This window comes from Eumetopias jubatus, unplaced genomic scaffold (assembly GCF_037043125.1).
Source record: "Eumetopias jubatus isolate StellerSeaLion01/CBP00866 unplaced genomic scaffold, mEumJub1_p1.0 scaffold_1, whole genome shotgun sequence".
In the NCBI taxonomy this organism is placed as follows: domain Eukaryota; kingdom Metazoa; phylum Chordata; class Mammalia; order Carnivora; family Otariidae; genus Eumetopias; species Eumetopias jubatus.
Window position 1 is genome coordinate 177,182,241 of NW_028274807.1, and position 27,526 is coordinate 177,209,766.

At 35.9% G+C, this 27,526-nt stretch overlaps 1 protein-coding gene across 2 annotated transcripts in view; it reads left to right on the forward strand.

Annotated features, from left to right (window-relative positions):
- The window catches only part of CNTN3 (contactin 3), a 241,035-nt gene that overhangs the window by 173,304 nt on the left and 40,205 nt on the right, over positions 1 to 27,526 (forward strand). For both annotated transcript variants that reach the window (XM_088021839.1, XM_028101775.2), the window contains 2 exons: positions 8,070 to 8,197; positions 10,851 to 11,026. In XM_088021839.1, coding sequence (XP_087877965.1) covers positions 8,070 to 8,197; positions 10,851 to 11,026 — 304 coding nt within the window. The remainder of the gene's footprint in view (positions 1 to 8,069; positions 8,198 to 10,850; positions 11,027 to 27,526) is intronic.

A 27,526-nucleotide genomic window follows, 5' to 3' on the forward strand; every position in this document is an offset into this window, starting at 1 on the left:
TGTGATTTACACCTTTCATAATTGGAAACCTGTACCTCCCACTCACCTTCACTCATTTTGCCCTTCCTTCCATACCCCTCCCCTCTGGCAACCACAAGTTTGTTCTCAGTATTTACATTACCACTCTATTTTTGTGCAAGATAATTTTTAAAGAGCTAGTCACCAAATGTACACAGTCATCATGAAGGAAAATCTTAATAAGGTGCATCTAAAAAGGCTAGCACTGAAGCATTCAAGACAAAAAGTTTTCGAGCACAGTCTTATTATCATTGGGTGAGTAGGGTTGCTAGCAGGAGTTGCCAATCTGATGTCCACAAAACCTTAGATAATTCAACTTGGATTGTATCACATTTGTTGTCATTGTGTTATATGTCTGTGTATTTGTTCTGCATAGAGTTCTCATACTTTTCAAATATTCAAAGAACTCTGTATCCCAGCAAGTTTAGTTACACTGCAGAAGTAAATGGCCACTTATACATTGATGAATATCTAAAATAGATGATGTTGGAATTGGGATAATGGGACCAGAACCATCCTTTCATACAAGAACACAATATCAAGGCAGATGTTTTTGGGCCATTCTTGATTTGTAATAAAACCTTGTCCTCCCTGTATAGAAGATTGTTTCTGAACCCATCACATTGGTTAAGATAACAATATATATTGAAAAAATACTATGTACATGACACCAATTTGTGGTTGCTCATATCCTTTAGGGATTTGGGAACTGTAGCTAAGGACTAATTCAAGGACATCAGCCAGAATTATTAGATAAGTTGCAGAAACTGACTCAGGGATGGACAGAAAACTGAGTGGCTCCAGAAATCCTGGCAGAAGGGATTGCACCATCTTCTCAGAGAAAGTGCTGGAATGAATGAACTAAGCATCATTTTTGTCTTTATTTCACAAATTAAAGTTGAAGGAGGGAGAATCCAATAGGCATAGTTTAGAATACTGTTACTCAAAGTGTGGTTCCCAGGGGTGCCTGGGTGGCTTCAGTTGATTAAGCATCCAACTCTTGATTTTGGCTCAGGTCATGATCGGAGTTCGGAGATGGAGCCCCGCATCGGGGTCCCCTCCTTTCTCTTTGGTATCTGCCTTCCTATAGAGAATGAATGTATTTTGATGTTCTTTTTACCATGCCCTACCTTACGGGAAGGGCCTGGGGTTGTACACTTGAGCCAGGGTGCTTAGGTGTGTCTAATTCAGGGATGAAATACCAGAAAACCATGCTGCTCACTTAAGCAGTTTTGAATCAGCTTTCTATATAGTATAAGTAATAGAACTGACATTTTGATTTTCATTGATTTTACTTATGAGTCTATCTCTCAAGCAGGAAAGAATAGTGTCAAATATGGCACTGCTTTGAACCTTAAGAAGTATTCCCTTTGAGGTTTTCTTTTAAATACATGAGCCATTAGAGAGTTAATTGTCTTGTTTGGTTTACTCCCTCATACATAGGAATATTTATCATTTTTGCAGATACTTCATTATATAAGGATTTAAATGTTTCAAATGGATTACCTCGGCCTCATGAATTACTTAGATGGTAGTTTGATATAATAATTCGAATTGGAAATTCCCCTTTAAGGGCCTTTTGCCCTATTGGCTTGAGTCCATTTTAGAAGAAACACTGTTGCATCACTGTTGTCACAAAAATTGAGCTCCAGATTTATTTGTCATGATAGACATGCTTTTGGAAAGGTTTTATAAAAGTAATGATTATGTTCCTTTACCATTGATTCTCTTCTTATGAATATGAAGAAATGTTAATTGTTGTGGAAAAAGTACATCTCTCTAGGACCTCAGATGCCTTTTCCATGTAATCTGTGTGTACAACAAAATAACAACGCCGCGTATTATTAGCCTAGTGCTTACTCAAAAATAGGATAATTAACTGCTGAATCTTCTCTGCTCTGCCTCTCTTTTTCTTGGAGATTTTCCAACCAATAAATCACTAACCTAACGCCGCTGAATTTATAAGATGAAAGCCCAAAATGGTATAGTTAAAAGAATGAAAATTCTAATATAATTTTCCTAAATAGTGTGTGTACATTATCTTTGAACTCAAGGGGCAGGAGTTCTTTTGCCAAGCCTTTGGGACTGAGAGGGAGCTACAAACAAGAACATACACTCTGTGCTCTTTTTTACTGACACTTATTTTTCTCATGCATTTTCATCAATTTATATTTGCTTTTCTTAACTGTCATTATTTATCCTGTAATATATGCATTGTGAGTACTTTTCTCTTACGGCTAATTGTAAACATCCATCTCTTCGAATATGTACTCAGAAAGTGAAGTCCAAAATAGCGTTGTTATTTTCTATACAGCAGTTTAATCATTACGATCTCATGTGATTTCATCTCCACTGAGATGTGCTTCCTGAGAAAATGTAGAGTTGTGGCATGTTTGTTAAAATTCAAGTTGAATAAATTACCGTAATATTCAGAACATAGGCAAGGGTAAAACAATATATTCAGAAATTTTGCCTCGCATGCATAATATACCACACTGTTCCCATTCGAAAACATACTGTGTTACTGTGATGGTTATATGTCATCATAAAGTACAGGTCAGTCTTGGCTAGGTAACAGTCAACTTTCTGAACAGACAGCTTTTCTTAACAGTCATAAATTCAGTGCCATCACTGATTTACAGAATGGACCATTCAAGCAGCATGGAGCAATTAAGTTTACTTATCCCAAACTAACCATAGATGGCACAGAATTAAGTAAAATAATTAACCTCTTTTACTATGAAAGGAAAGCCTGATAAAAGAAGATACATAAAGGTATATTATCAAACCAATCAAAGAGTCAAAAATGCCACAGTGATTTAAATTCTACATTTTTCAAAGGAAACTGGAGTCCCACATTTCTGAATGTTAATCTCATAAATCTTTGTTTAACTTTTGTGCCAAGACTTAGAGACACTCATTGTTATCTACATTTTCAGCTCTATCCATTTGCAGGAAAACGTGTTCCCAGAAAGCTTAGAAAGCAATTTCATTTATACTGAAGTAGTATAAAATTTTCACTTTGGATCTCTGTAGGGAAGCATGGGTTATTGAAGGTTTTCTTTTGAGAAACAATTACTCCATCCATTTACTGAATATTGTTTATTTTTATGTTGTGTGAAATGCCCTGTGGGCTTCTTAGATCTTACTGGAAGAACCAATTTAGGAAGAAAATACCCAATTAGCTCAAAATTTTACAATGTACAGAGTTTGCATTCTTTGAGAGTCAATATGTTTGTTTTGGAGTCTGTGTGATTCCTAAGTTATTAGCCTTGCTTTGGAAACTATGCCTCATCTTGGCATAGTCATGAAGATAGGTTTGCTCATTTAAGCTATTAAACCTCATGCACCAAAGGTTTTGTAGTTCTTCCAATATCCCTAATAGTTCTATATTTGTAGTGGAAGGTTCACTTCACTGTTAAACTAATTCATAGCATGTGAAGATATCTAAAATTGCCTCTCTCTGTTCTGTGATATCCAAATCAGAAGGTCTGAGCTTCGAGTGAATATTTGTTCGGTCAACCAGAGACATTTTTACTTTGGTTGCTAATCTTGGAAGGGGTCAGTTGCTCAGCTTCCTGGAGCTTCTAATTCTACCTCCAGCCTCTATCTCAAAGCAGATGAGATTACCTCACTTCAAATATCTTTAAGACCTTCTGATAACCATCTCCTACCTTGCTTGCTTTACATATTAAGATCTCCAGCAAAGTTGCATTTTTTTTCTTTGACTAGTAAAGGTAGGTAAAATTTATTGAGCAAGGCTACGGGTCAAATCCTATCCTCTTTGAGGGTCATGGCCCTAAATTTTTACAGATAGGATTAGCAAACAAAATGGGTCAGGAACATCACCCTTCTTTGTACTCATTCAGAGACTTTTCTCTCTCTCTCTCTCTCCCTCTCTTTTTTAAATTTAATTTTATTTATTTATTTGAGTGAGAGAGAGAGCAGGGGCAGAGGGAAAGGGAGAAGCAGACTCCCCTGCTGAGCAGGGAGCCCGATGCGGGGCTCGATCCCAGGATCTAGAGATCATCACTGGAGCCGAAGGCAGGCGCTTCACCGACTGAGCCACCCAGGCGCCCCAGAGACTTTTCTCGATAACTTTTCTCTCACTCTCTTTGTCTCCTTTCCTCCTTCCTTTTCTCCCCATCTTTATCTTCAGTCTCTCCCACTTTCTTAACTTCTTTCTTCGTAGTAAAAGTACATTTGTAGTCCTCCTATCCTAGGAATTTCTAAATTCTCTTCATCCTTCTTCTGTTGTCTCAGCTTTCTTTTTTTCACATATATATTTACACAATTGACCCTTGAACAACATGGGGGTTAAGGGTGCCAACCCCATGCAAAGTGGAAAATTCAGTGTAACTTTTGATTCCCCAAAAACTTAACTAAGAGCCTACTATTGATTGGAAGCCTTACCAATAGCTTAATCAATTAACACACGTTTTGTATGTGATATGTATTATATACTATATTATTATAGTAAAGTAAGCTAGAGAAAAGAAAGTATTATTAAGAAAATCATAAGAAAGACAAAAAAAATTTTCAATACTGTATTTAAAAAATCTGTGAATAAGTGGACCCATGCAGTTCAAACACGGGTTTCACAGGTCAACCATACACATACACATGTGCATAAACATAAATACACATATATATGTGTATATGTATATACATGTGTATGTGTATAATAGTCTGCACACTTTCTGAATTTATTTTCTTGTAATTTCTAAAATCCTCAGTGCCTTGCAACCTGCCTTCACTAATCCCAGTTCTTCTGTAGTGACTCTCTAGAGGCATACAATCATTTGTTCATTCAACAAGTATCAATTTTGAACATTTACTCTATGTCAGGAATGGTTCAAGGCTCTAGGAATTTAGTGGTGAGTAAATCAGACACTATCTAGACACTCTCCCTACTTCCAGAGAGCTTACAGTCTCTGAGCTTACTAGAGGAGAAAATTAGTCAAATAAGCACAAAAATGTGGAATTGGCCAGTTGTCAAATGCTATAAAGCAGGCACAGACGATGTATCATCACTTACAGGAACATCTCATTTGACCCATGGTTCAGGGAAGTGGCCAAAATCTGAAGGTTCAGTACCCATTAACCAGACATAGGGGACAGTGTTCACAAAGGCTCCAAGACAAGAGGAAGCATAAAAGCATTTAAAAGAAAGTATGTGTGACTGGGAAAAAGCAAACAAGGAGTAGAATTCATGGGGTTTCACGAAATTAGAGAGAGGTAGGGTCCCAATGAGAAAATACGGCTCAGGCTTAGGATATAATCATTTTTCTTCTATAGGCAATGTGATGCCAGAGAAGCGGTCTAAGCCAGGATTGGGGGTTATGGCGAATTACATGATCAGACTTACATTTCTTTCAGGTTACTCCTCGTGTTTCTCAAACCAGTCTCCATATGCAAGGTGTTTGGTTTGCTTGTGTCCCTCTGCTGGGTCTCTTCTTTCCGTTATCATTGCACACTACTTAAGAAAACCTTTGTTTTCTGAGAAGCTAAGGTACAGAGATTTTCTTCAATGATCTCTTTGAGAAGTGATCAGCAGACATTTCATACCCATCAAAGTGGTCAGGGTTCCATGAGGGAAATCAGATATAACACCTTTTTCACAGCTACCTAGGAAAGTTCTTGGCATTTGTAACCCTTGTACTTTACTCCTCAAATTAAAATACAATGTTCTGTGTTCCCTGATTAGCTTTCAAGGCCATTGTTCTCAAACCCTTTTGTTTCAAACATACCTTGACATATTAAAAAAAAAAAAATCACATGAGCAACAAATATTCATGGATACTCTACCCAGGATGATGAGCAGGTCTCTGTGTGCTGGCTCTAATTCCACCACTTTCTCACTCAAGAAAATGAAAGTAGGATTTGAGTGAAAGTGAATCACAGGTCATCAAAGGAATATATATATATGTAATATAAAATACATTAAAAATTAACAAGTCAGGAGACAACAAATGTTGGCAAAGATGCGTAGAAAGGGGAACCCTCTTACACTTTTGGTAGGAATGCAAGCTGGTGCAGCCACTCTGGAAAACAGTATGGAGGTTCCTCAAGATGTCAAAAATAGAGCTACCCTATGACCCAGCAATTGCACTACTAGGTATTTACCCCAAAGATACAGAAGTAGTGAAAAGAAGGGGCACATGCACCCCAATGTTCATAGCAGCAATGTCCACAATAGCCAAACTGTGGAAGGAGCGAGATGCCCTTCAACAGATGAATGGATAAAGAAGATGTGGTACATATACACAATGGAATATTACTCAGCCATCAGAAAGGATGAATACTCACCATTTGCATTGACATGGTTGGAACTGGAGGGGATTATGTTAAGTGAAGTAAGTCAAACAGAGGAAGACAATTATCATACGGTTTCACTCATATGTGGAACATAAGTAATAGCACAGAGGACCATAGGGGAAGGAGAGAATCCAAAGGGGGAGAAATCAGAGAGGGAGATGAACCATGAAAGACTATGGACCCCGAGATACAATCTGGGAGTGTCAGAGGGGAGGAGGATGGGGGGAGGGGGTAACAGGGTGATGGGTATTGAGGAGGGTACATGCTGTGATGAGCACTGGGTATTATACTTAACTAATGAATCATTGAACACTACATCAAAAACTAATGATGTACTATACAGTGGCTACCTGAACATAATAAAAAATACATTAAAAATACATATGTGTAATATAAAATATGTATCTTGTATATTTTGATACATAAACTCAGACTAATCACACTTTTGACACTCACCTCCAAATCTTGCATCAAGCAGGATAATAATTAGAAACTGAGTTGAGATCGTCCACTATAGTCTGATGCCCTTAGCATCCTTCCTGTCTATTGTAGAGCCTAAAAGTTAGAAACACTTACTGATCATGGTTTACATATATCATGTCATGCTGACACTGGGGTTGGAAATCTTTTTAAAGAAGTTGACCTTGTCTTTAGATAGATATGACATTCACATACCAAAGATATGAATCATACAAGATAAAAAGCATCCTAAGTGTTAAATGTATGGTATGAGTAGTAAAGATTTTAGGAATTCAAGGAAAGGGGAAATAATTATGGGTAGACAAGATGGGCAATTAAGATTCATGGATCTGATTAATGACAGGTAAACCCTTTCTCATTCTTCTTTCTCATTTCAAATGATACCTCTTCTAAGAGGCATTTCTGAGGCAGCCTATCATGGAAACACTCCTTATAGCTATTACTCTTTGTCGTATCACCCTGTTCGTCTCCTTCAGAATACTTCTCCAATATCTGAGCATGGTTATTTATTGTCTGTGTTGCTCAGTAGACTGTTAACTTCCAGGAAGGTGGAGACTTTCTATCTTGTTCACACTATAATCCCAGAGAGTCTCATAATGCCTAGCACATGTAAGACACTCATTTGTATTTCCTTAATTAATTAGTTAGGTACAAAAGCTTTAAGTACTTTAAGCATATGCTCAGAAAATCTAATGTAAGGTTCATTTGTACTGCCCAGATTCCTTGCAATAGCTCACAGGTGACCATGAACGTATTATTTTGCAAAATTTGAATTTATATTGGGTAAAACGTGACTCTCCCAAGTTCATTATGAAAGGAAAGAGAGTTGTTGTTTCAAAGTTAAGGGAATTCATGTCATGTCTATTTTCTATTTTCTCCAAATGGATAAGGCTAGCCCATCATGAACAATCTACCTCACCATATATTTTTAGAAGACATTTCACATTTATTTGATAAAGTCGTCCCTGAAAGTAGGTGTAATGTTAAATAATGCTGTTAAGTAATGCTGCATAAAAATGTCAAGAAAAGTTCAAATTGGTAGAGCATCTTTTCTTACTCTGTGTGTGTGTGTGTGTGTGTGTGTGTGTGTGTGTAAATTTTCTTTTAGTGTTCTTTATTCCCAAGAAGGCTAAGGACTGGTTTATCTAGCCATAGAAATCCTAGCTCAAGGCAATACTTCTATTTAAAAATTGCTATTTATTTGGGAAAAATGACTATTATACACTTATTTGTCTAATTTTATTTCTCTTTAGAATTTCTTTTTTAAAAGATGGAGGACTTAAAATAGCCAATGTGACTAAAGCTGATGTTGGAACTTACACCTGCACAGCAGAAAACCAGTTTGGAAAAGCAAATGGCACAACGCACTTGGTTGTTACAGGTAGGTATATATAAAGATTGCCTTATGTAGAGATGAACTGTATGGTATGTTATTAAGATCAAAGAAAAAAACAGACTTTTTACAATATGCAGTGCACTGTGAAGGTAGAACCTGTTTGCACTGTTATTTTTAACAGGTAGAAGTCAAGAGAACAGTTCTTAATCTTTCTTCACACACCACAGTGTGCACCAAGGAACACAATAGTTACGTGCTGGTATAATGGGCAGAAGAATTACAAATACATATGCTGATGATAACTTTTATGCTATTCCATTTTGTCAGATCTTTTGAATGCACTCTTTCACATTATCATTGATATTTTCTGGAGATGTTTAAGCCCATGGAATAATCTTTGCCATCAATGAGAGTTGTGAATATAGGTTGTTTATTTATTCATTCAAGAAAAAAATGAATACCTACTACGTATCAGGTTCTTGACCTATGTTGGCAAACAAAGTGACAAAGATGCTGCCCTCATGAATCTTACCTTCTACCAGAGGTAGAAAGAAAACATGCAGTAGGAATAAAAGATAGGAAATTATTAGAAGGAAAAAATTGCAAACAATTGAGAAAATACAGAGTAGTGTATGGTAGAGGTAGGCTGGAGCAGAAGCACTGTGAATGAAGTAGGCCCGGTGAGAAAGGGAGGTTTAAACAAATATTTCATGGAGAGGGTGGAGTTAACTAATAGATTCCTTGGGGATAATCATGGAGGAGCTTTGTAGACCTCGTTTGGACTTTAGCTTTTAGTTGGAGTGAGAAGTGGAGGCTGGTGCAAATCAATAGAGGAGTGGCATGATGTGAAATGCATTTTTAAAGGTTTAGTCTAGCTGCTCTAATGACAACAGACTGTGCAGAATCAAGAGTAGAAGTGGGAGAGATCTCAGAAGACCACGGCTACAAACCAGGCTGGAGATGATAATACCCAAGTGAATTGATGGGAAAGGATCAGATTCTGTAAATACTCTGCTTGTAGACTCAACAGGAGTTGCTGATGAGTTGGATGTGAGGCCCAAGAGAAAGGAGACAAGGACAGTTGCAGGGCATTTGGCAAATAATAGAAAGAATGACAGTCAAAACAACTGAGATGGCAAGGTTGCAAAGTTTGGGAAAAGGTAGACCAGGAGTTCAGTTTGGATGTGTTAAGTATGAAATATTCATTAGGCTCTATTTGTGTAAAGCAGACCACAGTATTCTGGCACTAGCAACAAACCCAACCTTTCAGTGGGTTAAAATAGCAAATACTTACTTTTTGCTTATACAGCAAGTTCGTGGTAGGTCAGCCATACTGTCTTCATTCAGGAATAAAGGGTCCCAGTGCCTCCACCATCTGGCATATTGCCTGTCACAGGGGAAGAAGAAAGACTACACATCAGTTAGTCTCTTAGTTCTTCCAGGCTTCTGCCTGTCTGTGCCACACATAACTCCATCTTACATTTCTTTGGCCAAGCATTAACATTTGGTTATGCCTGAATTCAAAGGTGCTGATAATTTAATCCTACTGTATGTGTTTAAGGAAATTATGATGAACAATAATATCTATCATAACACCCAAGTAGGTGTCCCGGAGAGGTGGTTGGATATATGAATCTGGGTTTGGGGAGAGAGATGAAGAATAGAGATACACATTTGGGAGTTGTTAGCATATGGATATATACTTGAAAAGAAAAGACTAGCTAAAGTCACCCACAGAGTGAGTGAAGACAGAGAATAAGAAAAACCAAGGACTGAGCTTGAAGCAGTCTAACATTATGAGATTTAGGAAGAGACGAGGAAACAGATAAGGAGTAACAGGCATGGATGGTTCTAGAAAACAGAGAGAATTTGGTGTCCCAGAAACTAAGCAAAGAAAGTGAACTGACAGGAAGACAATGATCAAGGGTAGCAAATGCTGCTGAGAGGTCAATTAAGTAAGGTGAGATTGGAAAATGTGCCATTGGTTTGCAGCAGGGTGATTACTGGGAACCTTGACAAAAGCACATGGGTTGGAGGGAGCCAGAGGCTAACTGGAGTGGATTAAAGAGGGAATTTACTAGAGGAATTGTAGACAACATACATAAATGATTCTTTTGAAGACTTTTGCTGCAACATGGAGTCAACAAATGAGGAGCAACAATAGAAAAGTGGGGTCATAAGAAGTTTAATTCACGGGAGGACTGTTATGAGGATAGGGAGAAGGAAGTGTACATGGGGACATCGGGGGTAAAACACATTAACATTTTAACTTAGTATCCGTCTTATAGTACCTGTTCTAAATGTCTTTTGTGTGGTCTTTCGAGTGTTTGGGTCTATTTAAATTTTGGTAGCAATGCATTTTTGGGTCATTCAAAGTCAGTGAGAATCCAGTGGTTTCTATTTCTACCCCTGTATTTCACAAAGCAATAAAAATAAGTTCAAATTGATTTTGTAGTAGCATTATAACTCTTATTTATAGGTGAATTTAATTTTTAACTGATAAATTCTATAAATTCGGATATCCTAATTCTTTTAACAGGAATTTGTGGATCCAGTGAAATACATTATCTATATTCATCTTGAAGACTTTTAATCATGTACCCTAAATGTTAGATTAACCATCAGCTTGTGAAAATGCTTTCATCAAAATAAAAATGCTACTAACATTTTACTTAAACCTTTCTTGTTTCCTTAATAGAACCAACACGAATCACTTTGGCACCATCCAACATGGATGTCTCGGTTGGTGAAAGTGTCATTTTGCCCTGCCAAGTGCAGCATGACCCCCTATTAGACATCATGTTCACCTGGTATTTCAATGGGGCCCTCACCGATTTTAAGAAAGATGGATCTCACTTTGAGAAAGTCGGTGGGGTAAGTTGTGCCACTTTCCTCCTGCTATTTATATCACCTGTGGCTCTAACACATTGTCCCTAAAAAAACATCTGGCCCATATATGATGCTCAAGAAATGTTGTTCTGTGAGTAAATCTGCATTCCCAATTCTGTTGTGATCAAATTTTATTACTGCCATTACCACAAAATGAACACAGTTACTTCAACCTATAAATTATAATTTTAATTAAAATTGATGTTTGTTTTATTTATATTAAATAGATGATTATACATAAGACCATGATAATTTTGTCATTAGTACCCTATGGGAGGGAAAGTTTTCTTATACAGGTGTCAGGTTTCAACATAACATATTTATTATGAAATTAAAACAAGTCACATTTGCTAAATGCCTCCTTTATGTCAAGCCAAGAGCTTTATCCGCATTAATCCTCAATGTCGCTCTGGGCATTAGCAGTGAGAATTTTCATTTTACAAATACACAGACTAAGGATTTGAAATATTTACTGACTTGTCCAGGGTCACTGAGCTAGTTAGTGTGGACCTAGATTCAAGCCTAAATCTTTATGTGCTCAAAACACAAATGTTTTCTTATGTCCCATTCTGTCTCCTCATTTGTGATAGTTCTATGTGAGGAAGAATTACAGATTTCAAGGAAGAACCAACACTTTGAGGAGAACCGTTAAGAAGTGACTCAATGTTGATGAGCCACACAAACTAAGAGCAGACCCTACAGCTGGTCACATAACTATGAATCCAGAATCACAAGGCCAGTTGCCCTCGGAGGCCTGTTCGCATTGACTTAGGAATAGCTTCATTCTGTTTAGCTAAGATGTCAGTGGTGTATAGTAGAGTTCAAGGTTTTTCCTTTGGATGAAAAAAAAAATAAAAATAAAAACAAAAGATGGCCTGATGGACAACTCAGTTTTATTCATTTGACAAAGATTTCATATTAAATGTAAGGTATACACCCAGGTATATTAACCTACTAGGATCAGGTGCAACTTAAAAGGATAATGTTATGATTTCAGTTGTGTGCCCCCACCCCCCCGCCAAAAAAAGATTTGTTCAAGTCCTAAAGCCTAATTCTGAAATGATAGAATATGTTGATTTCTGCCCCTGGGTCCTGCCACAGAGCTCCTAAAACCGTTGGAATTTCCTGGGTATAGTAATGCTTTTCTTCTAATGAGGTGTCTCTCTGTGGGCTTCGGAATAGCTTGAGGATGAAGACTGGTCACCAGAAAAACCATGATTAGAAGCTTGGAAATTTTAGCTCTTATCACTCATTCTCTGAGAAGGGGAGAGGAGCTAGAGATTGAATTCATAATTGATCAGGCCTAAGTGATGAAGCTTCCATAAAAATCCCAAAAGTTTGGGGTTTTATAAGTTGGTGAACACAACTATATGCTGGGAGGGTGGCACACCTCACCCTCTGTACCTCTTCATCTGGCCATTCATCTGCATCCTTTCTTCTGATGTATGTAAATAAATGTTTCCCTGAGTTCTGTGAGCCGTACTAGCAAATGATTGAACCCAAGCAGAGGGTCATGGGAACCCCAGTTTACAGCCAGTTGATCAAAGGTTCAGGTGACAGTCTGAGCCTTGTGATTGGTATCTAAAGTGGGGGCAGTCCTCTGGGACCAAGCTCTTAACTCATGGTATCTGATGCTGATTCCAGGCAGATAGTGTCAGTACTGAATTATAGGACATCCGACTTGTGTCAGAGGATCCTTGATGTGGAGAACACACACACATCTGGTATCAGAAGTGTTGTAGTGTGTTCTGAGTATAAGTGTGGTCACTGGCAGTAAAGGAGATGCAGAAATTTTTTTAGTTACCTCAATACCTCAGAGAGTGACCTTATTTGAAATTAGGGTTGTTGCAGATGCACTTAGTTAAGTTACAGTGACATCATAATGGAGTGGAATGGGGCCTAATCCAATATGACTGATGTTCTTATAAAAAGAGAGAGATTTGTTGAAGGGGATAAAGGAGAGTACAGTGTCATTGCCATTTCTATTTTCTTTCGTCTGGCTTATCCATTTTAGAAGTTCTAGTTTCTCCAATTATTCTGACTGATTCGAGGCTTTCGAGAACTTCACCAATTGCTACAACCTATTAGCATTTCTTTCACTATTACTTTAAATGCCCTTTAAAAAAGTCACAGATTTCTATCACAATAGGAAAAGGCATACACTAGTATTCTCAGCCAACTATACTCCATATGTAGGGTTTGTCATTTGCCTTTCTTTGGAGGGAAGGCAAAAGAAAAGACAAAAAACTAGAATGTTCCCTTCATAAAGTCCTCTTATCCAGTCTGGAAACGGCTTCTCCTCTACCTCAGCTCTTGTCATAACCTTAATTCTTAGATAAAGAATCTTATGTGAAACATTAGTTACCTTTGCTGTCTAATGTAGATAATTGTGTTTGTGATTTATCTGCTGGATATTAAATTACTGATGGTGTTTTATCCAATACAGTGTCCTCCATCTTAACCTAATGCTAAAGAAATACATAATGAGAGACTAGAAACCCAAAGTAGTTTGATTTTAATATTCATCAAGCATTCTTTTTATTTAAAGTTTGTTTATTTATGCCATCTCTACTCCCAACATGGGGCTCAAACTCACAACCCCAAGATGAAGAGTTGCATGCTCTTCCAACTCAGCCAGCCAGGCGCCGCTCATTAAACATTCTTAAAAGAAGTGCTCACTTTAGACTGAGCTAGATTACTGCTTTCTGTAAGAGGAGCTTGGAGTTAGGAATGTTTGAGGTTTTAATGTAATTTACCTGCCCCTGCCTTGCCTATAGGTCCTATATAAAGTCATCTTTTCACCAGAGTCAGGTATCTGAAACATGACTTTTCATAAATTAATTGTATCACCTGCCAATTCTGTTCTTTTTCTAGCATGCTAGTTCATGGCCTGTGAATTTTTTTTACTGACTTGTGCCATTAGTAACTTAACATTCTCTCATCAGTATAAAACGGGAAGCCATACATGATGACATTAACCTTAAACATGGGCAATTAAGTAAATTGGTTTTCCGTTGCATGAGGAGGGAATCACGTAACAAGTCTTGTCCTCTGATTATATATTCATTGCAGCATTCACATTAATACCTAGAAAAGTCTGCTTCTCTTTTATCCAGTATGTTCCTAGGTATATCCCCTAGTTTCAAAAGCAGCAAAATGTGACTTGGAAAGTTGCCAAGAAAGGTGGCTAGTGAGAACTCTGTTTTTAAGGGGGGAGGGGTAATTTATAATTGGGAAATCTAGCTCAGAGATTTTAACTGATTCAACCAGTTGTCACTGGGACTATACAAGAGGGTATATTGGACCATACATTGAGTAGTCAATACTTAATTCATTTATTGTAAAAAAAAAAAAAAAAAAAAAACCTTTTGGGAAAAATCCACAAGTTCAAAAAGCTCTTATAGTTTAGATCCGATCTATTGTGTATCTTTGAACATCATGTCAGTCACAGGTTTCTGCACGGTTATACATTCAGAAAAGCTAAATAAACCAAGTGACTAAAGCAAATTGGCATATCACAGGGGAGAGGTATGGGTCCAGAGACAAGCTTCAGCCTGTACCCATGGGACGAATCAAAGTTGTACAAATAAATCAGCAGTAAAAGAATTCCAGTTAAGTCCAGTGTTTGCCACACAAATCTCAGTTGCAGGCATGTTGTGGGGTAACTGGAAAAACAGAGATTTGTGTTCAGATATGTATGAGCTCTAGGTTCTGTTGGTACTGCATGATGCCATGGGTGAGTCACTTAACTTTTCTTCCCTCATTTTCTGGTCTCTTTTCACATCAGTTTTTAGTATTTGCTGTGTTCCCTCCCACCATGGAAGTTTGCACACATTGGTCTCTTCTGGAACACTTTTATCTCTCCATTTCACTATGTCTACATATCTTTATATATATATATATAAAGATATGTAGTTATATATATAAAGCTATATATATAAAGCTATATATATATAAAGCTGTATATATAGCTTGATTCCCAGCTCTCAGTGGTAGAAAAGAATATCTTTAAAAGTAATCCTTTGTGTGTAATAACACAATTGCGGTCACTTTAACTTGATTTGTTTCATAGAATTATCAGGGTCTGAGGACTAAAAGTTTGAAAAATATATATATATATATATATATATATATATATATAGTAATGTATGTAAGTAAGAATGTATATATTCATATGTATACACTTTTGTTTCATATAAATGCAGTTTTAAGAAGAGACATAGGCTTGGGGTGCCTGAGTAACTCAGTTGGTTAAGCGTCGACTCTTGATTTCAGCTCAGGTCATGATCTCTCAGGGTTGTGAGACTGAGCTCCATGTCAGTCTCTGTGCTGGGCGTGGAGCCTGCTTAAGATTCTCTCTCTCCCGATCCCTCTGCCTCTCTCTCCAACTCAAAAAAAAAAAGAAGAAGAGACATAGTCTCAGCAATATGTATACAGTAGCATTCTCTTATACTCATATTTAACCAACAGAATTCCACTACATGTACCCAGTCAAAATATAAAAAAATAATAGAGGGAAAGGAGAGAGATTCCATCATTCATCCCGGTAAAACATCTTTCTCTATTTTTAAATATACCTTAGCTTCCACTAACAGGATGAAAGAGATAATAGCCCACAGTTCAAGAGAAACAGAAGAACATCACGAGCTAGGACCTAAGTATCAGGGGCCTAGCAATTTAAATATAATTTTTAGAACATTCAAGGACAATTTTGACTTGCCTAATAAGCTACCTTTGGGACTGAGATATATTATATGATGGGGGATCACTATAAATAGAAACCTTCAAACCGAAACATACCAAGAGTTCAGTGTGTATTGTAATGGGTGTTTAAATGGATATGCTTTGATAAACTTGATGGGGTGTAGGTGCTTTAGAAATGAAGAATGTATAGAGCCAAGCTGTACAGCTTTACAAACATTTTGTGGAATTGCATCTATGATGAATTAGAATGTGTGTGGATAAAAGTCACTGGAAGCAATAAGAGGTTTAGCGGTGACTGGTTTAGCAGTGACTGCCATCCATTTGAGTGGCTGACTTCAGGGTGATTTATCTCCCACGGCCCAGGCTCACTCTTGTTATGGCAGCTCCTCATGAGCCTCGGGATTTGATGCATTTCCCAGCTCTCAGTGGTAGAAAAGAATATCTTTAAAAGTAATCCTTTGTGTGTAATAACACAATTGTGGTCACTTTAACTTGATTTGTTTCATAGAATTATCAGGGTCTGAGGACTAAAAGTTTGAAAATAACAGTTTTTTTATAATACAACACTGTTTAAAAAAGGTTTTATGTGCATTTTATTGATTGATTGTGGCGGGGGTGCGGGGGGAATAGGCAGAGAGATAGGGAGAGAGAGAATCTCAAGCAGGTGCCACACCCAGCGTGGAGCCCAATGTGGGGCTGTATCCCACAACCCAGAGATCATGACCTGAGCCGAAATCAAGAGTCTGACACCCAAACTGAGTGAGCCACCCAGGTGCCCCTGTATGTGCATTTTAAATACAGATCTGAGGCAAAACACTCTTCCAAACACTAGTTGTGGTGATACTCTGAGTTTTTAAGCATCTCCTACTTGGAGGGTCTTATAAATTTTCTATGTTTTCCAAATTCAAAGCATCACCTGACTTGGAATGACATTAGGATATACTCAAGAAGGAGTCGATAAAAGTGGTGATTAAACCAGAGAAATTACTATTCATCTTGAACACTTCCCTGAAGTCCAGTTCTTCCCAAAAAGCTGCTTAGGGATGAAAAAACAAGGGTTCTGCAATGCTTACAGAAAATGGGAAATGTACAAAACTGTTGAAGTTGAGTTTATTTCCCTAATTCATCATTTGCTCAACCAGGCATATAGAGGCTCTGTTTCTACTTAAAGTGTGACTGGCATCCCAGGACTATATTCATCAAGTAAAATGTTTATTAAGATGAATGGTCCAAATCTACCCCTAGTGGAAACATGGTAAGATTTAAATTTATAAGAAGTCAAACCAAGTAACACGTAACTTGAACTAAAACCCATAAAAATATCAGTTACAACAAAAACCAAGGCTATAAATAAAAGGATGTAAGTGAAAAAATATACAAATATTTATCAGACAGATGCAACAAAAAAGAGAGAATAACAAGTGTTATTTGTAAAAAGATCATAATAATTCAAGGCAAATCTCAAGAGTAGAAAGGATAAATACATTTTGAAAAAGTTTGCTCTGTCAGGAAGGTATAATAATCATAAGCTGTAATACTCCAAATAATATACCATTAAAAATATATCAAGTCAAAAGCAAGGAGAAAAATGAGAAACAAAATTGGTATATAGTCTCTGAGAGCTCTTCTTTTAACTGCCAATAGATCATTTTGCCAAAATTAGTAAAAGACAGTTTTGATACTCTGTTATAATGGAAGAAACAGATACACATAAAAATTTTTCTACACAAATAGAAAATACGCATTCCTTTTCATTCTTTTCACACCCTAATAAAACTTAGAAATGAAAAATAGCAAAACTATTATATACAAAGGAGATGGAAGAACAAACCGGGTGGGTGAAATGTCAAAAAGTAATGGATAATCTCTAGAATGTACCAGTGAAGAATAAAGATAAAACTAAAATCAGAAGTGAGAAAGAGAATATAATAGATAATAAAGAAATATTTAAAAACAAAGTATTCCATGTTGGACTCATATGTATTTAATGGAATCCAGTTAAGTGGAACATTTCTGGTAAAATAGAAATAATCAAAATTAATAAGAATTAGAAAGCCTAAATAGATCCATTAAGTATGAAAAAATGTAAATCAATAACCACCAATCGCCCCCCACACACACAAAAAAAGGATTTTAGGGCCAAATAATTTAACTGTTTTTTTCAAGTTTTCAGGAACTAGATAAATATTTTGTTATATAAACTATTTGACAACATAAAAAGTTCAAAAATCTTTTCAGTTTATTTTGTGAGGCTTACATAATCCTAAGAACAAAACCTAGCAAGATAGCAAATAATTAGTACATAAATATTCATTTCATGAATATAGTGTGAAAACCTGAATGACATTTTGTCAAACAAGACTGAACATTAAATTAAAATTATTAATTAAATAAATTAAATAATGATAATGACCCTTTGTAAACTACGTGGGGATATTCTAGCCAATGTGCATGCATCATATCAATAGATCTAATAAAATAGACCACAGTATTCTCAATGGGTATTTAAAAGACATTCAATAAAATTAATGACCTATTATAGGAACAGAAAACTACTTCTTCCACGTCCCAAAAATGTCTTTAAAGGGAAATACTAGGAATACTTTTATTTATTTAATAAGAAAGGAAACACACAAATACCATTACTTTAAAACCATTTGGAAATGTTTGGACCAATACAATGAGGTATAAACAGGAATAAATGACTTAACTCTGAAAATAAGGAAACAAAGTTAGCATAATTTGAGGACAAAATGATATTTGGACTACTCAAAATCCAATAGTATCAACTCTAAATTTTTAAAAATTAATGAGCGTTCCATCAACTGCTTAGATACAAGAAAAATTTATAAAAAATAATAGCTTTCTAATATAACAACAGTAACTGATAAGAAAGTATAATGGGACAAAAAACTCCTTGAAAAGATAAAATAGATGTTAATAATTTGTATTAGTATGCAAGACCTAAATAAAGAAAGCTATAATACTTTATTAATATGAATGAATAGGTGGATGGGTGGATGGAAGGAGGAAGAGAGGAAGGGAGGGACAGATGAATGGATAGAAAGACAGGGAAAGAATTATAAAATGTTGGTGCTCCTGGGGGCGCCTGGGTGGCTCAGTCGTTAAGCGTCTGCCTCCGGCTCAGGTCATGGTCCCAGGGTCCTGGGATCGAGCCCCACATCGGGCTCCCTGCTCGGCCGGAAGCCTGCTTCTCCCTCTCCCACTCCCCCTGTTTGTGTTCACTCTCTCGCTGTCTCTCTCTCTGTGTCAAATAAATAAATAAAATCTTTAAAAAAAAAAAGTTGGTGCTCCTGGATGAAATAAAGCAACTGTGTATTATGAGGCTTTTAATTTTTCTTAGATTTTTCCTTGGCTTTAAAAAAACTAACAATCTGATTCCAGTTTAAATAATTCTGATGGTGTTTAGAGTAAGAAATAGGTAAGAAAAAGAATAGGTAATATTTTGAAAGAATAGTGAAACCTTATCAGTAATTTCCACAGAGTTTTCTTTGGATATTTGCTCAGGCAAGGAATTGCTGAATCTGATTAGAATTATCTAGTTTCATCATTAAAAAATCTGAACTCAGAATTCCAACTTTTAAAACCTATTTCATTCTCTTATGAACTGTTGATCTTTATCTCTCTTTCCTCAGTTTTTCATCTGTAAACTGAGGTGATAATAGTATCTTATTCAGATGTATAAATATATAAAGCACCTAGAACATGTTAGTTCTTGTTCTTGTTGTTATTACTATTACTACTACTAGCAGTAATGGTAGCTTTGTTTCTAAATTGTCCTTCAAGGAAGGTGCAGCCTACTGGATATTTACCCCAAAGATAAAAATGTAGGGATCTGAAGGGGTACATGCACCCTGATGTTTATAGCAGCAATGTCCACAATAGCCAAACTATGGAAAGAGCCAAGATGTCCATCAACAGATGAATGGATAAAGAAGATGTGGTATATATATACAGTGGAATATTATGCAGCCACCAAAAAGAATGAACTTTTGCATTTGCAATGACGTGGATGGAACTGGAGGGTATTATGCTGAGTGAAATAAGTCAATCAGAGAAAAACATGTATCATATGATCTCACTGATATGAGGAATTCTTAATCTCAGGAAACAAACTGAGGGTTGCTGGAGTGGTGGGGGGTTGGGAGGGATGGGGTGGCTGGCTGATAAACATTGGGGAGGGTATGTGCTATGATGAGCGCTGTGAATTGTGTAAGACTATTGAATCACAGACCTGTACCTCTGAAACAAAAAATACATTATGTGTTAAAAAAAAAAAAAAGAAGATAGCAGGAAGGGGAAAATGAAGGGGGGGAAATCGGAGGGGGAGATGAACCATGAGAGACTATGGACTCTGAGAAACAAACTGAGGGCTCTAGAGGGGACGGGGGTGGGAGGATGGGTTAGCCTGGTGATGGGTATTAAAGAGGGCACGTACTGAATGGAGCACTGGGTGTTATATGCAAACAATGAATCATGGAACACTACATCAAAAACTAATGATGTAATGTATGGTGATTAACATAACATAATAAAAAAAATTAAAAGCTTAAAAAAAAAAGGTGCAGCAATTTATGTTCCTGTCAGCAGAATGTTTTTTTCTCTTCATTTTTATAAAACATTTTTGCCAAACAGATGGTTGAAAAGTGATCTCATTATCACCAACTTCTCATTTCTCAGATCAATAATGAGATTGAGAAACTCTCCATTTGCTTATTAACATTTTAGATATTAAAGAAATACTTAAAATTATAACTGACTCCCCCAAATCAAGACAGTTGGGGGCTTAATATTTACTTTTATGAAATGGAAGATTACTTCTGCAGGAAAAAGAAAAAATTACCTTTTTATTTCTAGCTAGAAAAATTGACAAAAGTCCACCTATCTGGATTATTATATAGAAGAATATTCAAAAACATTTTTTAAAGATTTTATTTACTTATTTCAGAGAGAGAGAGAGCAAGCATAAACATGGGGAGGGGCAGAGAGAGAAGCAGACTTCCCAGTAAGCAGGGAGCCCTACACAGGGCTCAATTCCAGGACCCCAGGATCATGACTTGAGCCAAAGGCAGAGGCTTAACCAACTGAGCCACCCAGGTGCCCCCCAAAACATTTTTTTAATCTGTCAATAGAGAATGACTTTCAAAAATTACAAAAACAAAACACAAACTGCTTCAAGACAACCATTAGCCAAAAAAGATGTATTTTATTTTGGTCAGAGATGAAGCAGTGAAATTGACATTTTCATGTATCAGATTTTCATCTCATCTATGTCATGTGTCCATTAGACAGTGTTTTCCTGAGGTCACAGCAGAAAATTCTTCACACAGACATAAACTCAGAGTATGTACTGGTCATTTCCTGTCTTACGGTATGACAGACTTCTTCCATAAATTGCAAATCTGTATCCTTTATTCATTTCTCCTGTTGGAATTCAGAACTTGGTTTTACGGATTTACAATACATCCTTATGTATTCAAGCTATTGATTATATCTTAGTTTAATTCACTGGGAATATCTTCTTTCAGTATGTCACTTTCCTACTAACTTTGTTTATTATCATTCATAAAAGTTTTCATGTTCACATAGTCAAAAAAACAATATTCTTCTTTTCCTAAGAGTTTTCATAAATTTTCCTGGATTGAATGGGATATACAAGCTGTGGGAATTTGAGGAGGGATATGGAGAAAACTTTGAAATGACTGTTCTTTGGAGAGTGTGTTATAAAAAAATTGGGGGATGTGTCATGGGGAGTAAAACTTTGGGGGAGATGCAGATATTTAAAGAAAACTTTGGGAAGATTTTGCTGTGAATTTCACCTTGTTTCCCCACAACTTTCAATAAAATTGCATCACTCCACTTAGGAGATGACTTTTTTCCCTGGGGAAGGGGCATCAGTTGTTAGCTTAGTGCATAATGGGATTCCACTCTTGAATCCACCCCTACTGTTAGTAAGTCTTGAGTTGGGTAGTGTCAATCCTCCAGTTTAATTCTCCTTCAATATTGAATTGGCTCTTCTGGGTCTTCTGCCTCTTCATGTAAACTTTAGATTCACTTTGTCAATATCCATACACTAATTTGCTGGGATTTTTTTTTATTGGGATTGCATTTATTCTATACATCAAGCAGGGAAAAACTGACATTCACAATATTGAATGTTCCTATCCATGAACATAGAATATCTATCCATTTATTTAGTTCTTTTTCGATATCTTTCATCAGAGTTTTAAAGTTTTCTTCATATAGTTCTTATATGTATTTTGTTAGATTTATATCTTAATATTTCATTTTTTGAATGCTGTACAAATAGTAATGTGTTTTAATTTCAAATTAACTTGTTCATTACTGTTATATAGGGGAGAAGCTGTCTTTTCTATATTAACCTTGTATCCTACAACATTGCTGTAATTGCTTATTACTTCCAGGCATTTTGTTCTGTTGATTCTTTCAGATTTTCTACATAGATAATAATATCATCTGAGGAAAAAGGTGGTTTTATCTCTTTCTTCCCAATGTGTATACCCTTTATTTCCTTTTTTTTTTTTTACTGTCTTATTGAATTACTAGGATTTCTAGTAGTGTTAAGAGTAGTGATGAAAAAGAACATCCTTGCCTTGTTCTTGATGTTAGCAGGAAATTTTTAAGTTTCTGACCATTAATTATGATGTTAATTGTAGGTATTTTGTAGATGTTTTCTATCAAGTTGAGGAATTTTCCCCATTCTTTGTTTGCTGAGAGTTCTCATCATGAATAGGCCTTTCTTTCTCTCTTTCTTTCTTTTCTTTCTTTCTTTCTTTCTTTCTTTCTTTCTTTCTTTCTTTCTTTCTTTCTTTCTTGTCAGATGCTTTTTCTGCATCTATTGATATATCATGTGATTTTTTTTCTTTTTTTTTTTTTTCCCTACTGTACCAAAACTGGTTTGTGTCACCAGTTGAATATGGCAAAAGTGATGTTATGGTCCTTCTTTTTCTCTTTTTAAGTTTTTATTTAAATTCCAGTTAGTTAACATACAGTGTAATATTAGTTTCAGGTGTACAATATAGTGATTCAACACTTCCATACATCATCCGGTTCTCATCACAAGTGCCCTCCTTAATCCCTATCACCTATCTAACCCATCCCTCCACCACCCTCCCTTCTGGTAACTATCAGTTTGTTCTCTAATAAAAAACTTGTGCACAGTGAAGGAAAAAAGTCAGCAAAGTTAAAAGGCAACTTATGGGATGGGAGAAGATATTTGCAAATGGCATATCCAGTAAAAGCTTAGATTCCAAAATATATAAAGAACTTATAAAATTGAACACCCAAAAAGTGAATAACCCAATTAAAAATGGGTAGAAGACATGAACAGACATTTTCCAAAGATGATTCTTTATTAGATTCTTCATATAGTGGATTACATTAAATAAATGATTTTCAAATACTGAACCAGCCATACAAAACTGGGATAAACCCCACTTGGTTGTGTTGTATAAATTTTTATACGTTATTGGAATTGATTTGCTAATACTTTGTTGTAGATTTTTATGTCTATGTTCAAGAGAGATATTAGTCTATAGTTTTCTTACAATGTCTTCATCTGATTTCAGTATTAATTAGGGTAATGCTGGCCTCATGAAATAAGTTGGGACATATTCCCTTAGCTTTTATCTCTTGTAAGAGATTATAGAGAATTGGTATAATTTCTTCCTTAAATGTTTGGTAGAATTTGCCAGTGAACCCATCTGGGTCTTTTGCTTTCTATTTGGGAGAGTTATTAATTATTAATTAAATTTCTTTAATAGTATAGTTCTTATATGTGTTTTGGCAGAATATGACTTTCAGAGATTTGGCCCATTTCATCTAGGTAATCATATTGGTTGACACAGAATTATTCATGGTATCCCTTTGCTAGCCCTTTAATGTTATAGAATCCATAGTGGTACCTCTTCTTTCATTTTGTAATTTGTGTTTTCTCTTTCTTTTCTTAATTAGCGTGACCAGAGGTTGATCGATTTTATTGATCTTTTCAAATCATCAGTTTCTGGTTTCATTGATTTTTCTCTATTGATTTCCTGTTTCAAATTTCATTGATTTCTAATCTTATTATCTCATTTCATCTGCTTACTTTTGATATGTCTCTCTTTTTTAAATAGTTCCTTAAGATGGAAACTTAGATTTTGATTTTATATCTTTCTTCCTTTCTAATACATGCATTCAATGCTGGAAATTTCCCCCTAAGCATTGCTGTCTCTATATCCCACAAATTTTGATAAATTATATTTTCATTTATATTTAGTTCAAAATATTTCTAAATTTCTCTTAAGATGTTTTCTTTGACCTATGTGTTATTTAGAAGTATGCTGTTTAATATCAAGTATTTGGGGATTTTCCAGCTATCTTCATCTATCTTTCTGTTACCAATTTCTAGTTTAATTCCATTGTGGTCTGAGAGAAGACATTGTAGGATATCTTTCCCTTCAGATTTGTTAAGGTGTATTTTATGGCCTATAGTGGGGTCTTTCTTGGTAAATGTTTTATGTGAGCTTGAATAGAATGTATAATCTGCTGTTGTTGAATGAAGGAGTCTATAGATATCAATTGTATCCAGTTGATTGATAGTCCTCTTCAGTTCAACTGTGTTCTTACTGTATTTATACTTATTGGATCTGTCCATTTTGATAGATGGGTTTTAAGTTCTTCAGCTATAATAGCAGATTCATCTATTTCTCCTTAAAATTTTATCTGTTTTTTTCTTTATGTATTTTGGTTCCTTGTTGTTAGGTATATATACATTAATAGTTGTTATGTCTTGGAATATTGGCCACTTTATCATTAGGTAATGTCTTTCTTTGTCTTTGGTAACTTTTCTTATTTTAAAGTCAACTCTGTTTGAAATTAATATAGCTGCTCCCAGGGTGCCTAGGCAGCTCAGTCAGTTAAGCAACCAACTCTTGATTTCAGCTCAGGTCATGATCTTGGGGTCCTGGGACCCCACTCAGTGGGGAGTCTGCTTGAGGATTCCCTCTCCTCATTTCCCTCTGCTTCTTCCCCCACTCACGTTCTTTCTCTCGGTCTTTCTCAAATAAATAAATCTTTAAAAATTTTATATCTAGAGCTACTCCCACTCTTTTTATTATTAGTGTTAGCATGGTATATTTTTTTTCCACCCATTTACTTTTAATCTATATGTGTCTTTATATTTAAGTGGGTTTCTTATAGACAAGATTTAGTTGGTTCTTGTTTTTTAATTCACTCTGACAGTCTCCATCTTTTACTTGGTGTATTTAGACCATTGACATTTAAACAGTTTATTAATATAGTTGGATTAATATCTATCATATTTCTTTTACTTTCTATTTGTTGCCCTTGTTCTTTGTTTCTGTTTTTACCTTCCACATTTTCTCTGTCTTTTGTTGTTTTAATTGAGCATTTTATATGACTCCACTCTCTCTCCTTTCTCTATGAAAATCTAAGTTCCTGACCTCTATCATTATCCTTCCCTATGTAGGACTTCTTTTAACATGTCTTGTAAGGCAGGTTACCAGCAACAAATTTCCTTAATATTTTTTATTGCCTGAGAAAGTGTATATTTTTCCTTTTACTTTTCAGGGTACTGAATTCTATGTTGGTGGGTTTCTTCTCTCAACACTAAATATTTCATTCCATATGATTTCTTGCTTGCTTCATTTCTGAGGAGACATTGGATATAACTCTTATTTTCCTTCCTCTATAGGTAAAGTTTTTTTTTCTTGGGCTTTTTTCAAGATTCTCTGATTTCTTTTGAGGTTTGAATATGCCTACGTGTAATTTTTATGGCATTTATCCTGCTTGATTTTCTGTGAGCTATTGGATCTGTGGTCTGGTATCTAACATTAATTTGGGGAAATTCTAAGTCATTTTTGCTTCAAATATTACTTCTTCTCCCTTTCTCTTCCTTTTTCCTTCTGATATCCCCATTAAGTGTGTATTATGCCTTTTGTAGTTATCCTACAGTTCTGGAATATTTTATTTTTTTTTTTCAGCCTTTTTCTCCTTTATTTTCAGTATTAGAAGATTTGATTTTCATATCTTCAAGCTCAGAGATTGTGTTCTCAGCCATGTCTAGTCTATTAATGATCCCATCAAAACCATTTTTCATTTCTGTCACAATGTTTTTTATCTCTAGCATTTCTTTTTTATTGTTTCTTAGAATTTCCCTTTTTCTGTTTTCATTGTCCATCTATTTTGCATATTGCCTGCTTTTTCCATTAAATCCCTTAGCATATTAATTGTAGTTCTTTTGAATTCTTGGTCTGACAATTCCAACATTCCTGCCATACTTGGTGCCTATTCTGATGCTTATTAAATCTCCTCAAAGTGTGTTTTTTGCCTTTTGATGTGCCTTGTCATTTTTTGTTGAAAGGCAGATGGTGCACTAGGAGAAAAGAACAGCAGGAAATTGGCCACTACTAATGTAGTGTAAGGTGTGGAGGAGGGAAAGCATTCCATAATCCTGATTAGGTCTCATTCTTTTGGTGAGCCTGTTCTCCTGGACTGTGAACTTCACCCGGGTTTCTTCCCCTCCCCCATTTGATGAGATGTCCAGAGGGCTTGAAGTTGTCTGTTTCTGTTCCCCATGTTGAAGGTGAGAGGGAGCTAGATTTGGGTATTTCTATTCCCCCAGAAGAGGTGTTTGTCTCTGATAAAAACCCCAGCAGGTTAGGCTCTGGTAAAATAGTTTCTCCTGAAAGCAAGCGTTGTTAAGAACAGAATGCTTTGGTTTATTTCAACATAGTAAATGGTTCCTGTTCTCTTCCCCTGCCAGATACATGGGGGGGATTTTTCCCCAGTATTCACTGTGAGGACCTCGAAGAGCTCCTGGAGGAACAATTCACAGAAATGTGGGGAACCCCCTACGATTGGGTTCCCTGGAGTTATAACTCTCAGGCTTGTCCACACTGACCCTCCAGCAATTCATCAATTACAGCTCAGGTTTCTCTACCCCCAGTACTGGCTCCTGAGCAAGTTTCTGCTCATTCGTAGGTTTCTACTCCAGCAAATTAGGATTCTCTGTATTTACCTGTTGTTTTTTTTCCAGTTGGAGGCAGTGATTTTCTCTAACCTCATTTCATGCCAGATCTAAAATGAGTTGTTGATTTTTCAGTTCATTCAACTTTTTACTTGCTTTTAAAACAGACTGTGATGTCAAGCTGCTCATACACTGCCTAAAAACCAGAAGTCAGGGTGACTGGTCCATTTTTAATTGGATTATTTGCCTTTTTATTATTGAGTTGTAATTGTTCATGTTGGCTTAGATTTTATGTCCCAATTTCAGAAAGAAAATCATTCTATTTTGCAAAACATAATATTTAATTATACCATTTAATTGATCTGAACCTAAATAAGAAAGTAAAGAATAAATGGTTCCTTTGGGGCAGTTTAAAATTTTAGACAAAAATCAGAAATTTTAGGTATTTTTTTAAATTACAGTAAATACTCTGATTTTTTAGTTTTTCTTATACTGACTCTAAAATTTTAGATCATACTCTTTACCAAAAAAAATAGTCTAACAATAGTCATATTTGACATTAAACCTAATCTTTTTTCTTAATCTTCTTCAGTAAGACTTTGAGATGAAAACCTAGTCTTTTTTCTTAATCTTCTTCAGTAAGACTTTGAGATGAAAACCTACACTTCTGAAGTATCAGGAAAACTGATGGAATACATTGGTCTGCTGTGGTAATAAACATAGTGAGATTTCTTTCAGAGCACTTCTTCTGGAAGAAGGTATAATTTTAT